Source organism: Thalia democratica, chromosome 2, assembly GCF_965202585.1.
Source record: "Thalia democratica chromosome 2, ktThaDemo2.hap1.1, whole genome shotgun sequence".
Classification (NCBI taxonomy): Eukaryota; Metazoa; Chordata; class Thaliacea; order Salpida; family Salpidae; genus Thalia; species Thalia democratica.
The window spans coordinates 26,961,737-26,979,768 of NC_139166.1; the positions used below are offsets into that span (position 1 = coordinate 26,961,737).

Sequence of the window (18,032 nt, forward strand, 5' to 3'; positions counted from 1 at the left end):
TGTTATCTAATAATAAATAAATTTGTAAACTTTTGTTAGCTATCATTTAGTAAATATGATATATATATATACTATTGATAAGTGATACTTGCAACTATAAAATTAATAATACATTTATGGCCTTATAAGGATGTTCGAAATATATTTTTGTTGCAATTTGTTTTATTTAAGCCTTGAAAATTTTATGAACTACCTCTTCTTTCATTGTTTCATATAGCTCCGAAATCTACTATACCTAACGTGAATAAAACTATTTATTTACTAAATAATCCTTAACACAGTATAAGCTAAAAATTCTATAAAATTGTTTGGAATAATTTATTAAATAAGAATAAAAGTTGACAAACTATCAACAAACTTTTTGCGAATTGCACAACATCACGACTACTAATATTCAATCTAATAATTAAAAAAGTTCAAACACCTTTCAATAAAACTAATAAATGAGTTACCATGAAATTTCTCCTTATAACTTAAAGTCTCGTAACAACTTTAAAAATAAGGCAATATAAAAAACTATTTACAAATATGATTGCTTATTACATTGAAAAATAAAAAGCATAGTACTAAAGTATATTTAAATACTGGCGTGAAAAACACAATAAGGAAGCAAAAAGTGTAAAAATGTAGTTACAAAACTTGGAAACTATTTAGTTTTTCAGTATGTTCTGAAGAACACTGGCGTTGTTTTTGTTGCTATTAGAAACCAAGGGTTGGAACCTCATGTTCGTGGGTTGAACGAAAGGTGATTGAGAACTTGAACCTTAAATTTAAAAATTCAAGTTAGTTTGTGTCAATAAAATAAAAAAAATTAAAACATAATGGAACAGATAAGAAAACTAACTTAAAACATTATGACTAGGTATCAGTATAGGCGGATTGTATCTACCAGCTATTTTCTTATTTTCTTCAGTGTTTGTAGACGTTTTATGAGAAGCATCTTCAGCGGTTGGTATGCCTGAAAATTTTTCTTGTAGTAAAAATTATTTATATATGTATAAGCAATTGTAATTGAAAATACAAGTTAATGGTTTAGCGTTTATTACGGTTTTAAACATCAACACCCAATTTATGCTTACATAACTATTTTAAATAGTTATTGAAAAGCAAGACTTTCAATATTAGCTAATTTACAATTTTTTTGCAAAAAAGTAGAAAACAGTTCTGCTTTTCTTTTATTAAACTTTTTTAAAAGTTAAAGTAATGCAAGATTTATTTCAGTAATTAAAAAATCTACTTGAAACATTTTTTATAAAATTTTAAGTTAATAAAATTAATTCACACCAAAATCTTAATACTTAAATAATTACTTAAATTTAAATAAAAAAAATGCTAAGAAGTTACACTAACTTGCAGTAGAAACTTTTCTGTTCATTATCTTCTGTTGCGTCTCGGCAGCCATGGCGACGGCAGGAAGTTTAGCTCTGTTCTGATTGGTTAATTGTGACTCTGATTCCAAGAATTTCACAAACATTTGAGAGAAGGACTGTGGAAAATTATTTAATAAGCAAAAAGAATAGTTCAAAAAAATATAGTTACAACAAAATAATTTAGTAACAAAACAAGAGGAAGTTGATTGGATCTGACACAGTTTATTGCGTACAACATTACTTAAAATATTAAAAACCTCATTAGTGTCACCATGTTGGTGCATAATGTTGTATTGCTGTGGTTTCCACGACAACAGATTGCCTAGCAACCCTTTTTTGCTAGGGTTCAACTTTTCTTCTTCGTCCTTAAAAAAAAAGATTACTTTTTATAGACTAGACGTTTTAAAAAAAAAAAATCTCTATTACTTACCTACATGTCTAATAGATTCTAAACATTAATTATAAAAAAGTAGCATTTAGAAAATTTGTATAAAAACCTACCTTAGTAAAACCAATGACAGAAACGATTAGTTTTATGACGTCACTTTGCTTGTTTGTTGGTGAGGAGAAATATCCAATAAACAAGTTTTTCACCAAGTCCCTGTTAGATAAAATATTGTATTATACAAATTTCACTTTTGAAATTTACAAATATATCTATACTTAGTTTTCACAAAATAAACCGTATTTCTGATAGAATTCTGTTTAACCCAATGAAACTAACTACGTAATAAAACTTAACGGTAAAAACTAGTATTTTGTATCATTACTGATATATTGACCTTAAAGTTTAAATCAAAATGGTTTTACTGTGGTTTATAAATTAACAATAGTTTTAAATTTTCTGTATATTTACTTAAACAAATATCTATTTTTTCAGAATTTTTATTTTATATTAGTAATCTGTTATTATACAATAAGTTATACAAGACAAAAGTTCAATAAAATAAATATATTTCGAGCAGTTTAGTTTATTGAATTTGTGTGTCTGGTATATCTTATTGTATATTTACTGGTAAGCTATGTTCCAACATTTATCTGTTATTGTAAGTTTATATACACTTTTTTTTTAAGCTTTTTTACGTTCATCATGCTTTAATTTAAAGTTTTAATTAATATTTTTAATTGGTGATAAAATATTTTATTATTTCACTTTAAAATAAACAGTGTAAAAAGGACAAATACAAATAATTTCAATGAAACACGCTTACCTGTCAACCATGGTCTTACTTCTGCTTTGTATCTGGTTTATGTTGTTTTGAAGTTGCTCAATCAAAGTCTGTTTTTCGTTAGCTGAAAAAAATATAATAAAACTTTGATATTTTAGCCTGAGAAAATTTTTAAATTTCAAGAGCTTTGAAGGTGGTCTTATACTGTGAAAATTTAGAAGAAAAACTGAAACTAAAACAAAATATGCTGTATTATAAAAGAAAATGACGTATCACAACTAAACAAGAAAACAAGTCGTAGAATCAACTGTCCTATCAACTGACAGCGGTTTTCTGACAGTCGCTCGATAAAAGTTCACTTGAGTTTACACCGGTAAAAAACAACTTCACGTTTCTCAGAGCATTAAAACAGTTTTTCATGTAATTTGGCTTGATTTAATTTCTGATACCGATCAAAAGCAAATTAAGTTTTTTAGTCCGTTAGGACTTTTTATGGGTAGTTTTAAATATTGGGTATTTTTAATTGCAGCAATTTTGCAATAAAAAGTACCCAATATTTTGATGATGTCATTAACTTTACTTTGGGTACTTTTGAAGCTTAAACTTTCTTAACAAAACAAAACTGCTGTCCAGGCCTATGATAAATTCACTTCGTTTATTTTTCTAAATATGAAAATAACTATATCTGAAATAAAACAATAGAAGGTAACTAAATATTTCCTTATGTTAACAAAATTATAGAAATATAATTTTCAACCTTGATATTTTTTGTGTAAGTTACAATTTTAAATTCAAGCACAAATTAAGCTATTGTCTTTTTTAATTTTTCTTTTATAGTTTTTTGATGGATTTCAGTCATAGAAAAATTTGAACTAGTTGTACATAAGTTATGTACTTTTATAAAAGCTACTTTTTTTTAGTTTGAAATAAAGCTAACAGGGTGGCCATCAAACCTAGATGCTTATGGAAGTCTTGGAATGCTGTATAAAATCCTAGAATGACTTAAAAATTCTGATCACTTGTTTTTTATAGAAAAGTAATTAAGACTTGCATTTAAAAAAATATTGAATTTAGAAAAATTTAATAAAATTTCAAAAAAACTTTAGGAGTCACCTTGGGTACAGGAAGAGTGTAGATCATTTTTATTACACGTTGATGTCACTTTATAAATTTTTAACTAAACTAAAAGTAGCTTTATACAGATTTTTTATACCAAAACAAGCTTTTGATATGTAACATTAAAATAGGAGAGTACAGTAGGTTTTAGTTGTCATCTTTTTTACTTTTTTCTTTTTATTAATAAATATTGAAAGGAATAATTCCTTAAAATTTGAGCAGGGTTGCCAACACACCTGGAATCCAGGAACTTGACAGTTTAAACAAAAACTGGAAAAACCTTGAACTTGTGAAATTAAAAAAGTTGAAAAAAATTTGGTATTTAAAACAAAAATCACCCAAAAATCTGTAATTTTAAACTACTTCTACATGTAAAATAATGAAATTTTGATAAAATATAACAACTTAAAGTCATCAATAAACTATAAAAGAAAAATTAATAAAGTCAATAGCTTAATTTATGCTTGAATTTAAAATTGTAACTTACACAAAAAATATCAAGGTTGAAAGTTATACTTCTATAATTTTGTTAACATAGGGAAATATTTAGTTACCTTCTATTGTTTTATTTCAGATATAGTTATCTTCATATTTAGAAAAATTAACAAAGTGAATTTATCATAGGCCTGGACAGCAGTTTTGTTAAGTAAGTTTAAGCTTTAAAAGTGCCCAAAGTAAAGTTAATGACATCATCTAAATATTGGGTACTTTTTATTGCAAAATTGCTGCAATTAAAAGTACCCAATATTTAAAACTACCCATAAAAAGTCCTACCCTTTTAGTCGTACTTTTTTCATGACGAGCTGTTGTTGAAGTTTGGAGCCACGTAGTACGAAAAACTGCATAAAAACTAATTGGTACGTCACAATAGTAACCAATCAGTTCCTAATGCAGTAGCTCGTGCTTGGCAAGCGTTTCAAGTTTTACGCGTGTTAAAAGTATACTTTTCACTGTTCTCGAGTTTCAGCTATATTCAAATTGAGTTGGTGAAACAAATTTGAACCGGCGTCGCATCAATTTGACACGAACCGTTTGAAAGCGCAGAGTGCGGAAAAAGACAACGAGAAGAAAAAGTTGTCACCACGCTTGACTTGTCTCTTTATTGCGCAATTTGCTAATCGTAACCCTTAACTAAACTTTTTGAGACTGCTGAAAATTTATAGTGCTAAATAATTTGTTTGTTTGAAAAAAAAACGAAGTGTTTAATCAATTAAAAATAACAAGACGTTACAATCAATTAAAAATGGTAACATTTTAACATAAACAACTTGTAAAGCAAATGGTTAAGTACTTATGTAGGTGCTAAAAATTTGTTAGTAAAATTTTATTATAAATTAATTTATCATTTACTTTATGTATTTAAAACATAAACGTGTCTTCTTATAAATGTTTAGATTACTTTATATGACACTAGATACGAATAACGCTAAACTAATATATAAGATTAATAAAAAATAATACAGTAAGCGGTGCTATAGATTTTTTTTCTATAAAATTGCAAATAAAATAAACGAAAAATTTAATTTGTATTTATATATTCGTAAACGGTGAGTAACTCAAAAGTTCATATGTGTATTAGTTGCTTTGAATAAAGGAAAAATCTATACACTTTTAAATAAATTTGTCAAACTTTTTATAATTATTAGAAATATTTTATATTTGTTAATAGTACATTCTTTATCATTATAATACGATAAATTCTTGATAAAAAGATAAACTTTAAATAAAAAAGATATTTTATCCTTTTTACAAAAATTTGTTTTTACAGTTTTAACTAAATATATCAAAACAAAGTAGATCACCAAAAACTTGATGTACCACAAAACTTTTAAAGTCGTTTATATTGGGCAGAGAAAAAAGTAAATCAAAAAAGTATGTCTACTCATGTATCAAAGTGTGTTTACTAGAGGCGACATGTTTTAGCAAATCGAAGCTTTTAGAAAGCAAGCAACTTTTATGTGCGCGTCATGAAAATTCAGCTGTTTCGAATTTTGCTGAAACAGTTGTTTAATAGACATACTTTAAATCGGTGAATTATAAGTGTCTACTTAAATTTACGTCTTCGAAAAATGTAAGAGGCTGATCTGAATTTAATAATTTATTTGGAAGTTTGTTATAACTATTAATACAAGCTTTCGATTAATGTTTTAAAACAAATTTTATTACAATTATTTTTAAATTTACATTTTGGTTAACATTGGTTCATATATCAGAAACAACTAATGTATTTTGGTAACTGAGCGTGAGCAATTTCTTTATGTACAATTAAACTTATGAAAAATAGTTATAAATATATTCTCAGACTAAAATAGTCGATAGAAATATTAAAAACTGTAAGTTATAAGTCAAGACAGGAATTGCTTAATAAAATTTACAACTTGGAGTTTTATTATTTCCCGTACAAGAATAACAATAAAGGTAAACTGCGTCTAAATATGTTTATTGGAGACAACTTCCTATAATTCCATTGTAAATTTGGAAGTAAATAACTTATACAAATATTTTTTTTATTACCTAAAAGTATGTTTGGTAATTTTTAATTATTTTAAGTTAAAATCAATATTTTCCTAAACAGAGTAACAAAATCCAACTTAAGGTAATTTTTGCGCTCATCTATTTTAGATTTCAACTTTTTGTTATTCAAATAAACAACTTAGTACATACAAAGTTGGGAGTGCTTCACAAACGTTAGTTGATGGCGCGCAGAAAAATCTGTTCGCCACTCAAAAGTTACCCATCCGTGACTTGAGAGTTCAGAGGGTAGATTATTGCGTCACACGCGCGCTGATGTAATGAATCGTGAAAATATGCCTCGTGTAATGGATTGTGTCAAAACGAATGAAGCTTTCTTTTCGTGGAGTTGTACAAAAAAGACTACTATTCTTTTGTCAATGCTAAACCTGACAATTTTTGTACCCTTAACTACTTTTAGTAAACTTCTTATTATTTAATAATTTTCAAACTTAGCATAAGACCTTACACTTGGTAGCAAGTACTAAAAAATATACAAAATATTGACAAACTTATCATATTTTAATTACCTTCAAGAAAATTATAACTTCTTTAAACACTGCAGACTGTTCGAGACTTGATGAAATCTGAGCTGTAATCGTGATTTGTTTTAATTAATCACAGATTGCCAGCTGAGATTACACCACATATTCCCGATCATAACATCATATATCATACTCTATTACCTTCAAAGTGCTACTTAAACTTTTCTTATCAAGCTGTTGCTCCATCGCCGTACGGTTTAAAATGAACCTTCAAACTGGCTTTACGAGGTTTGCATGAATTCGAGAGAGGGCAAGTAAAAAAATCTCTCATTTTTTTTTAAAGAAGCTAACTTTCATGTTCTAATTTGATTGGCTTATATATTTATTTTAATACTTTCTAAAAAAAATCCCGTTTAAACACCTTTCAAATAGCATGTAATTTTTTTTTTCTGTAAATTTCCCTCATAGTTACCTTAGTTAGTATTGAGATATGTAACTTGATTTATTGTGGTTACAATACAAAAAGATGACTGGTAAGTTAAAGTTTTATTTACTACAAGTTATTATAATCCATAAACTTTAAAACTTATAGATACAAAAAAACCATAAAATAACTAACCAATTTGGTTAACTCTTTCCAAGTCTTCTTGCTTTATTTCCAATTGTTCACTCAGTCTTGAAGCTATTTCCAATGCTTCATTAACTTCATTTAGCTTAGACTGTAATTAAAAGTTTAAAACAGTCAAGTTAACAAAATTAAATTTTTTAAAGAACCAACTAATTACATACACGATCAAATTAGCTTAAAAGTAACTTATATGCCATTACAAAGCAACACAGAAGTAATTTTACAACCACTAAAGTACAATTTGAATTTTTTTCTAAAAAACTTGTAATGTCGTTATTAAAATATAATTGGATAGAAAATTGAATTGTATAAAAACACAACATTTCAAGCATTTGGATTAGTGTTTCCGCTTACCTTAAATCCATGGACACTGCATGGTGCATAGTTTACTTATAAAACAATACACTTATTTCTCTTTATAAATTTTTCAAACTAATGCACAACAAAAAAAAATCAATCTATGACATTATTTCGGAATTTATAAGATAAACAAATGTCTTTTTTGACCATAAAAATGTTTTACTGTAGAACTGAAACAATTTGATACTATAAACAAGCAGAACATAAGGCCAATTTAAAATTCATCATTAGTTTAAATTAGAATAACTTATTAAATATTAAATCTCGGAAGAACTTTCAAACTTCATTAAACCATTTTAAGTGTACATTAAATATTTTTTAGAACTTTAAAATATCTTGTATTATATATGGCTTTTTTTTAAATGCATAATTAGTTTATTTTTACATTGGTTATTTACTACAAATATTTATAAAATAAACAAATTTTTAAAAATATTACGTACAGATAGAAATAACTTAAACATGAGTTTTTAATAAGAAATTGGAATTCTTTTTACCATAAAATATTTCCGAAACTTGGGAAAAAATCAATATAAAAAATTATTTCACAAAAAACAACTTTTTATTTCAAGTGGGTAAAATAACGCAAAGTGAGTTTGTATAAAAAGTTTCAAGTGTTTTCGTAAAAGCTAGAATTTCTAACTCCACAATAACAACAAACAAAAACGGTTTCTCTGTAAGTTAAAGTTACTTAAGTGACAATTTTTATACCAAACCTTTTATCTGTGTAAATAATCTCTTGCGGTTCGCAAATAATAACGAAACAATAATTTTTAAGGACACAAAATAATTTTCTATTGTGTCACAACCCAAACTAAGTGGTGTGGTATTCATAAAGTAATTTAACTGGTATTTCTTAGCAAACTTAAGCAAATGTTGCTTGTCTGTTTATACAATCTGTAATTTCTATGAAACTCTTTTATGAGTTTGTTTAGTTTTTAGAAAAAAAAAACCGTTGTCAGTTAAATAAAAATATGTTAGTAATGATGAATATATGAAATATAGATGTGAAAGGATGTTTTACTTGTACTTAGTTACACAAACTTGGAGCTTTGAAGGATATTTTCTAGTAAATGTAACCTAATTGTAAAGTTATTTATTTTTTAAATTATGATGTTAACTTTTAAAGTTATTTTACAACGCTTCTGAAAATATATATGCAATAGCTAGACTATAAATGTTTAATAAAAAAATAACAATACAAGAAAACAACTGTGAAAACGACAAAAAAAGTGGAGCATTTGAAACTATTGTTTACAAATTTATTGTAGAAAATGCTTATACAAGTCTTAAAAAAAATAGTAAAATGAAGTATACATCAAGCAATAATTCTTTAAAGCTTTCGTTTTACCACAATATTTTCAATGAAATCGGCTGTGTAAAAATGTATCAAAAGGTTTCGTTATAGATAGACAAATTTTAAATGTTTTGTTTATTTACTTACAGTAAATTTTTATATAAATCTGCTTTTCATTTAAAATATTGTAATAAAACAAAATGCTATAAATAGTTATGATTTGGTTTAAATATAATTTGGCAGTCTGTTTTTAAGCTTTTATAGGCATGTGCTACATTAAATTAACAACGTTACAATCTGTGTGAAATATTGGATTTTGGAAGTTTTTCCCACCCCCATTTTACGGCTTTCGATATTCTTACAAACTTATTTAAACTGTAATACTAATCAAAACTTAAATATTCTAACTACAAACACACACCGTCAAAGCATCAACTTTCGACTTGCTTTCGTCGCACTCGGCAGCTTTTTCCTTCAACTTCATCTCAACCCTTTGTATCTGCTGGGCGTGGACGATCTTGTCTTCTCGCTGCATCCTCTCGCACGCCGACTTCAGTTGCTGCAAGGCTTGCGCGTACTGCACCGTCTTCTCCTGCGCTAGCTGTTACGTTTGGCGAATTGGTAAAACTTGCTGTAAGTTTTGATATCAGTGGTTAAAAAAAACAGATTTGGTTAGGTCATTTGAAAACATTTACTTACAACTCGACAATTTTGAAAATAAAAGGTTGTTATATACATTGCAAATCGGTTGCTATTGCTTTTTACATCCTTAAATAATTTTTAAAAATGTATTGATTTTTAAAGCTTAAATCTTTTAAAAACAAAGAGCTTAAAATAAAGCTTTCCAAATTTTCAATTTGGTAAATTTTTAAAGGATTTTTAAAACTTTTAATAAACTTAAGTTAGTTTATTCTTTTTATAATAACAAACTTGGTATTGATTAATTGCATGTTCCTTTTGCTTTTCTGATTCCAACAAACTTTCTCTAAACTGCTCACACTGCAATCCGATTTCGTGATTGGATGATTTGAGCGTCACGGTAGACTGCCTTTCACTTTCCAACCAGCTCTCTAGCTCGTTCTTGCGGTTTTCATTTATCAACGCATCTTCGGTGTACGATTGTTCAACCTAAAGAACAAGTTATCGTACAATATTTTAACAAAAAACTAATAAAAAAAAGTTAACAAACGACTTAGAACTCTTTTTTTTATTTTACTTTAATCGTTTATAGTTTTCATACAAATTCAACAATTTTTAGTTTTAATTAAAGACTTAATCAAGATCTAAACTTTTAAGAACAGTTTTTCTTTTGCTTGTAGTTTAGAATTTTATTTTTTTTGATACTTTTAAGTAAAAAGATATCTTAAATTTAAAAATATCTTTTTTACCTCCACAAGATGAGTTCTAAGTCTATCAAGCTCATTAGTCAACTTATTTCTACTTTCTTCAAGAGCTTTAATTTCATTGCTGTTTCTACGAGCTTCAGCATTCTTTTGATTCAAAACCATCATGTACTGTTAGATTAAAACGATTGAAAACATTGACTTCCTACCAATTAGAAACACTAACAAATAACAAAAGTATTAAGAGCAATTATTTTTAAAATTAAAATTTTAATTATTTTTTATAATAATATTGTCACCCAAACCTTGTCTTTTTCCTCTTTTATTTGCGTGATTTCATTTCTGTAGTTTTCAATTTTTTGCAAATAATTTTGTGTTTCTGTTTGCTTACCCTGCATAAAAAAGAGAATTATGTAGCAAATTGCTGTTTCATACAACTTTTCATACGCTAGAATACAAATTACATATAAATTCAAATTACGGTGGTAAAAAATTACCTGCTGATTAGCCTTAATGGCGTTTTTCAGTGTGTCAACTTGACTTTTCAAGTTTTCCTGTTCATACTGCTGCTTCTTAATCATCATTGTGAGTTGTAAGTTTGTTTCCTAACAAGTTCATTATTAATTAAATCAAATATATTTTAGTTTATCTAGGAATAGCAAAATCAAGTGTAACGAAAAAAATATATATTATAAAAAAACTATAATTTTGAGAGAAAAAGATTCAAAATCCAATAAACATAAATAATAATTGAGCAGTTACTGTAAATATTTATTATATATCATATAAAATAATTAGACACCCAAGTTACAAACTTGGAAAGCTTCAGTTTCACTCGTGCGCTCTTGGCTTATTTTTTCCAACTCCTTCATTTTCTTTCTCATTTCGGCCATTTCGCTGATCTGCTCTTTCAAATTTTCGCAAGACTTGCGCAAGATGGCGCTGTCGTTCGACTTAATTTGCATATCTGACGACAACTTGCTGATTTCCTCGTTGGAACGCTGCAGCAACTGCTCTTTCTGCTGAACTTCTTTCTTCAGCTCTAGCATCTAAAAGTTTTTATTAGTTTTAAAGAAAATTGATATAAATTAATTATACAATACATAATAGAATTTAAAATGTACTTTAAAGTTGTTAGAAATAATTGAATTTACAATAGAAATATAGTTTTTGACTAAGATTTTATATTTAATCAATGTAAAACGAAATAAAGTAGCTGTAATAAAACAGATCACTTTATAAACATAAGAAGTAAAAAAAAACATTTAATTTAAGATTTTAAAACGTTAAAAAAATGTTTCAATTTTTATCATTAAATAAACTTTAAACATTATAAATATAGTTTTTTTATTTCTGGTTAAGCTATGTTTGTATAAAACTTTAACTGTGTAGTTTAATTAACTCAAGCCAAAATGAACGAAATAAACCTTTTTTTCAACGTCATTTGCTCTTTTTACAGCGTCTTGCACAATCAAATCTTTTTGTCTCAAGGACTCCTGCTTTTTACTAATGTCTTTTCTCAACTGCTCAACTTCTTGACTTGTGACGTCACTACTACGTGACAAACTTTCCGTTTCAACTTTAACTTCGTTGTCATCTGAAACATCTAGTTTTGACTGAATCGATTTTTTTGAAGCCTGAATAAAACAAAAAATGTTTAAAAATAATTAAGTGTCAATTATTTTCTTCAATTAATTATGGAAATCAAAAAAAAAAAAAGGTTAATAGCTTGTTTATTAAATATTTTGAGCAAAAAAAAATTATTAAGTTAAAAAATATCATTACAATGATAATGGTCAAATATTCGTAAAATATTACTTTAACCTGTAATTTTTTGTACTATACAGTTACTAGAAAAAGCAATAATTGCTTATTACATTGACCAAACAAACTGACATACGTTTAATACAAGCACATATTTGATCTCTGTAAAAGGTTATTGCTGAATTCGCCAATTTAGCTATTCATATTACAAATAGCTTTTTCTAGATGCACAAGCACTGTTTTAATTATGACTTTATAACGGTTTTTATATATAACTTATTATTTTTTTTGATTATTTAACTTCAAGAAATATTAGCTTTTTTTTTTAATTTTTGGCTCATAAAAATAAAAATTGTTCAAAGGGTAAATAAATCAAAACTGTAAAAATTTAATATTTTTTTTAGTGTTTACACTATTAGTAAAAACATCTCTTCAATACAGAAAGTAGTTTATTCTTAACACCTTATAGTCAAGCTATAGACGTAAACTCACAAAATAAAAGTTGTTACCGTGAGCTGATTAATTTAAAACAGTTATGTACTAAACAGATTAAAAATGACCATCACTTGTAGATTTGTCAAGACAAAAAAAACACTTTTAAACTACTGTTGTTATACAGATTTTTTTAATAAAGCTTTGTATTCATTAAAAGATAAAATAGCCAACTTGTAACTCAGCAGCTAAAATATTCATTCTATCGAGTTGACGTTGCTGACCTTGTATTTTCAGTTGAAGTTGCTCGTAGTCGAACACCAAGTTTGTATATTTAACCTGTTAATTATTTTGTACATATAAAACTTTTGTTAAAGTGTTATTTTATTTGATTAAAACTTAAACACAAAGTAGTCGTTGTTTTAGTATTTTTATAAGAACTGATTTTCATTTGTTTTTACAGTAGTATAAGACAATTAAATTTTTATAATATAATATAGTCTGCAGTAAAACATGAAGATTCTTTTTTTTATACTGTTAAATTTATCAAAGAATTTGTTTAAAATTAAAGAAGCTAAAAGTTTGACAGTAAGTAAATATACACAATCATAAATAATTTGTAAAAAGCAAAGTTTATTTATAAACATTTAAGCATAAAAAAAAGACTGCATGATAAATCAAAGGTTGATACTTTGTTAAAATATTTAATAGTGAATCAACGATTTAAATTATTAAATTATTCCTAACCTGTAACTGTGAATTTTCAGCTTGGTCACGCTCCATGGACTCAGCGGCGTTTTGTACTTGTTGCTTGGAAACCAAATTTTCCTCGTGTTTTGATTGGATGAGAGCGACCAGTTGTTGACGATCAGCTACTAACTGATGAATCTGACAAGAAAACTACGATTTTACTTTACAATTTATACATATAGACTCATAAAATAATATCTTTATAACTACATTAAAACAATATTTTTAGAGATTTTAGTAAAATAAAAACAACAAATTATTTTAAACTCTGCATATACACCTATTTGAACTGAATTGGTATTCTATTATCTAATCAGACCTGTTTGGTCAAAGTTTCTCTTTCTTTTAGCAGGGAATTAATTTGTTCAGACGAGTATCCCGTAGTTGTCGATTTGCTTTCATCAGTATCTGAATTTATACGACTTATTTAAATTGTCATTGAAGAAGTTTCTAAAATACTTGAAGTTCAAGGAATATACATCAGCATAATAATTCAATGCTTTTTAAATAAAAGTTATAAATTTCAGCTTATTTTTTGTTCAGCTGAAACATTGAAACTTATAGGATGCACACATATATTTACCATCTTTACTGGAGCCGTCCTGCTGTTGCAATACATCGAGCAGGGTTTTGCATTTCTGCTCGAGAGATTCAATTTGAAGATCTTTTTCTCTGATCAGCTTGGACAAATTTTTAACGGTGTCTCGTGTCATCTCGATGTCGAGACCTTCGTATTTGCGCTTGTACTCGTTGTTTGATGTCTCCAACTGGTAAAAAATTAAAGTTTTAAACTTTTTTTAACAAGGACAAATTTTAACAATTATTTTAACTATAACAAGCATTAGTATAAGAGTTTGAGAACAAGTTTAACAAAACTAGATACATTTTCTTTAAAATAAAATGTAAAATCGGAGACAAACCTTGTGAACTCTGTCTTTTTCCTGCTGCAAAAAGTCCATCATGTTTCTAGCATCATCTTTAAGTTGTCTGTTTTCTCTCGTTTTATCGTTTATTATCGACATCATTTGATCTTTTTCTTCTTCTGTATAATTTTTATGTTGAAAATTATTAGTTTTTGATAAAGTTCAGAATTGTAAAAAAGATAAACATATAAAAATTAAAGTTCTTTATACATCATCCGAACACTATTTTAGGTGACCAAAAATCAGTTTAAAGCTTGTTAACTATAATTTAACACAATTTAAAATAAATCTTACCATTAGATTGATTTGTAGTTTTGTTTTTCAACTTCTCAATTTCGCACTTCAGCTCTTTCACCAAGTTGTCGTGATCCGTCTCAAACTTTTCAACGTACTCCTCCAACTCTGACACCTTCTGCTTCGATTCATCGAGTTCTTTGCTTATTTTAGAACTATTTTGATTGTCTAATTTCTCCGGTACGTTAGTTTTTTCAAACTCTAGGTTCTTAACTTTATTTTTTTCTTCTAGCAAGTCTTGCGACAGTTTGTTCACACTCTGCTCTTTCTCATCATGCTTATCAGTGATTTCTTTCAAGGCGGCTTCTAATGTTGTTTTATTTTTTTCAAAGACAAGCGCTTCTTTCTTAAGGCTTTCAATTTGACTGTTGAGCTCTAAGCATTCTTTATTAGCTACATCCAACTTTTCTTCTAAGGATGATACAAGATCTACAAGCCCTTTCGTCTCATCTTTGGATTCGCTTGACGCGAGCAGTCTTTCCTTCTCGACGTCGGCTGCAGCCTTTAGTTTCTGTTGAGCCTCTTCAAACTTTAAGCCGAGAATTTCTACTTTCTGTTGTAAATCGTCTCGTTCCGCAGTAGCTTCGTTCAAACTGTCGGTGAGATCTTTAGCGGCCAACTCGTAGTTTTGCTTCAGCTTACTGATGTAGTTTTTATTCTCAACTTGCATGTTTTGGACGTGCAACTCATGCTTTTTGGTAAGCGCCTCTATTTCATTAGACTTATGAGTTAAAGTCTGCTGAATTTTTCTTTCCAGATCTTTTTTAACTTGTTCACCGTCAAACTTATACTGTTTCGCATTGGTCTCAGCCGTTTCACACAGGCTTCTAACTCTATCCAATTCTTTAACCTTTTCGTTCAGCTTTGACTTGTGCGAGATATTTTCAGACAAAATCTCCTCAAACTTAGTTTTACAAAGTTTTATATCTTCGTTCAGATTGTTCTCCACTTCCAAACCTTGTTCTCTCGTAGCCTCGAGATCCGACTCGAGTCGGGAGCAGGCGTTCTTGAGGTTGGCTACTTCTTCTTCCAGCGACTTGATGGCGTCGCACTTGCTCGTTAGTTCACCCTGGTGCCTGTCTTCCATCTCGGCGAGCTTCATGTCATAGTTATCCGCCTTCTTCTTTAACTTGTGAATTTCCATCTGCAGCTTCTCATCGTCTTCCAACCTACTGTCGCTTTCCCGCGACTGCATTTCCATCGACGCCTCCTTGAGCTCCTTGATCTCGTTTTTCAGCTCGTACCTTTCCGCCCTCAGCAGCAGCAGTTCCTTTTCCGCCTGTTCGAGTTTCTCCTGCGCTCGCGACAGCTTGTGCTTCAGTTCAGACAGCGAGTTTTCCGTTGCGCTGAGGTTCGACTGCGCTTCTTCGGAAAGTTTTTGTGTCTGCTTTTCTGCGAGTATCTCCTAGTTGATAAAAACTTTATTTTACTTTTTTTTTAAACATAAGACAGTCAAAAAGATTAATGTTGTATTTTTTGTTGTTACTCATTGGGTTTTCGGATTAAAAAAAGTTGCATGATATTTTTCAAAAATTGTGCTTTAGGTCAAAAATATGTATGTTATTAATGTTACTTATCTAAATTCAGTTTTTTTTTAATTGTTTCTTTAATTAATTAATTTAACAGTACGAAACTGATTACCTGCAGCTTTAGAATATCTGCTTTAGCAGTTTTAAGTTTTTCTTCGGAATCTCTTTTCAACTGGAGCAATTGAGTCATTTCATCATTATGCTGAACGTCAAGAGCTTCTAATGATTGTATAGATTCATCATGCTCCAACCTGAACAATTTTATTTGTTTAGTGATTGAAAAAATAAACAAAATTATAACTTATTTGTAATTTTCTGCAATAAAAGAAACTTTTAAAAAATTGAAAACAATTTTTTTGTACTTAAAGAAAAAATAACATAGTCTATAAATTTGTATAAAGCTTAATTAATAGAAAAAGATTTGAAACAAAACACAATTAGAATTAAATCAAATTTTAACCGACTTCATTAATCTTAAAACAAATACACTTAACTTATAATCTAAAAATACCTGCTATTTTCTAGTTCTTTTGATATTTTGCTTAACTCATTTTGAAGTTCTTCCTTTTCTTCTAGTATTTTTTGCAATCTAGTTTTTGTGTTGGAGTGTTCATCTAAAAAACAAAATTTAATTAATAATACGTTATATAAAAATATAAAAAATCTCATAAATTTATTTTTTAATGTTATTATGTTTAATGAAATTATCAAATATGTCCATTTTAAAAATGAAGCTCATACTAAAGAAAAATCAATTAAGAAGTACTAAATTTAGCTGATCGTACTAAAAAATGAGTTTACATTGTTAGAGGTCATGATAATAATAAATAAATCTAGTGGAATGCAGAAATAACATTTATAGTTAAAAAATACTACACAAGTAGTTCACTTTTGCCTTGAGCCATAAACTACAAAGGTGTGTTTAAGAAAGAATTCAAAAACAACCAATAAAAATTTATCAATATTACAAGTTGAATTTATTTGTAGACGATATTTAATTCTGTTTTTAGTAAACATTAAGCGTTTTAATGAAAATTTAATTAACTGATTAACTGAAGTTTTAAATTGAAATTTTATGAATTTGATAGACATAAGAAAACTTTAAATTGAAAGTTATAAAACAGCCTTTAAAACTTGAGTTTTTATTTTTTAGTTACAAAAGTTTAGCGTATTTAGTTTTTTAAAGTCTTTCTTAAAAAAAAAAAAAACTATCCAGAACAAAAATTTCTATGACGCTCCTAAAAGCACTCGACTTTTCATTGTGACGTAAAAGCCTTATTAGTGATGCCATAAAAGAAACTTTTGTTGGAAAGAAAAATCTTCTCACAAAACTTTTCTCAAAATTTACAAAACCTAATTAATTTAAACTTCAGTTAAAAAGAAAGGGCCCTTAAGTTTTCTTTTTCAACACAAAGCGGTCGAACTAGTTTGAAAGAGTTTTACGTTTAGAAAGGTGTACAAGCAAGGTTTAATTACCAGTTTAAACTCTACTATGTACACAGTTTGCATTTTCAAGTGTTGTTTTTGTAACAGGTCATTTAATACCATGCTTTTCCGGTTTTTTAACACTGCAACCTTCAATATTTTGCTTAATATTTAAGAATTATTTGCGTGATAACGAACTTATTTAATTGCAATTATCACAATTTCTAGACGATATGCTTTAAACCAAAATCTCGAAATTTAGTACCATTTACAGCAGTTTGAAATTTTTTGCTGAAAAAAAAAGCTAAACTCTAGTTTTAAAAAAACGTTCTACGTTCTTGTGATGATAAACATTTTATTAAAGACTCAAACGCTTTTATTCGGTTGTCATTTAGAATGCTTCTTAATAACTAACTTTTTTCTTTCTGCAGGTTCTGCATTAGTTTTTCGTCGCTCATGGACGCCCAGCTTGACGATGACGTCATAGACATTTTATCTTGTTTCTGGTGATTATTTAATATTTTAGTTATAAATCCTTAAAACATAATAACGGTCTTAATCTATCATATAAATGATATAGAAGTATGTTTGAAATGTTGTAGCTTTTTAAAGTCACTATAAGTGTAAAATACAGTT

General features: G+C 27.9%; 1 protein-coding gene across 2 annotated transcripts in view; it reads right to left on the bottom strand.

The window, feature by feature from the left end:
- Positions 1-310: 310 nt before the first annotated feature.
- Positions 311-18,032, bottom strand: part of LOC145830149 (uncharacterized) — a 44,507-nt gene continuing 26,785 nt past the window's right edge. For both annotated transcript variants that reach the window (XM_082938040.1, XM_082938042.1), the window contains 23 exons: positions 17,812-17,899; positions 16,483-16,585; positions 16,084-16,222; positions 14,443-15,847; positions 14,146-14,267; positions 13,809-13,992; positions 13,545-13,633; positions 13,223-13,363; positions 12,710-12,814; positions 11,707-11,916; positions 11,095-11,328; positions 10,777-10,884; positions 10,585-10,671; positions 10,325-10,450; positions 9,867-10,064; positions 9,358-9,537; positions 7,271-7,370; positions 2,582-2,663; positions 1,872-1,971; positions 1,628-1,735; positions 1,351-1,486; positions 845-958; positions 311-763 (listed from right to left, as the gene is read on the bottom strand). In XM_082938040.1, coding sequence (XP_082794166.1) covers positions 651-763; positions 845-958; positions 1,351-1,486; positions 1,628-1,735; positions 1,872-1,971; positions 2,582-2,663; positions 7,271-7,370; positions 9,358-9,537; positions 9,867-10,064; positions 10,325-10,450; positions 10,585-10,671; positions 10,777-10,884; positions 11,095-11,328; positions 11,707-11,916; positions 12,710-12,814; positions 13,223-13,363; positions 13,545-13,633; positions 13,809-13,992; positions 14,146-14,267; positions 14,443-15,847; positions 16,084-16,222; positions 16,483-16,585; positions 17,812-17,899 — 4,272 coding nt within the window. In that variant the 3' untranslated portion in view covers positions 311-650. The remainder of the gene's footprint in view (positions 764-844; positions 959-1,350; positions 1,487-1,627; positions 1,736-1,871; positions 1,972-2,581; positions 2,664-7,270; positions 7,371-9,357; positions 9,538-9,866; positions 10,065-10,324; positions 10,451-10,584; positions 10,672-10,776; positions 10,885-11,094; positions 11,329-11,706; positions 11,917-12,709; positions 12,815-13,222; positions 13,364-13,544; positions 13,634-13,808; positions 13,993-14,145; positions 14,268-14,442; positions 15,848-16,083; positions 16,223-16,482; positions 16,586-17,811; positions 17,900-18,032) is intronic.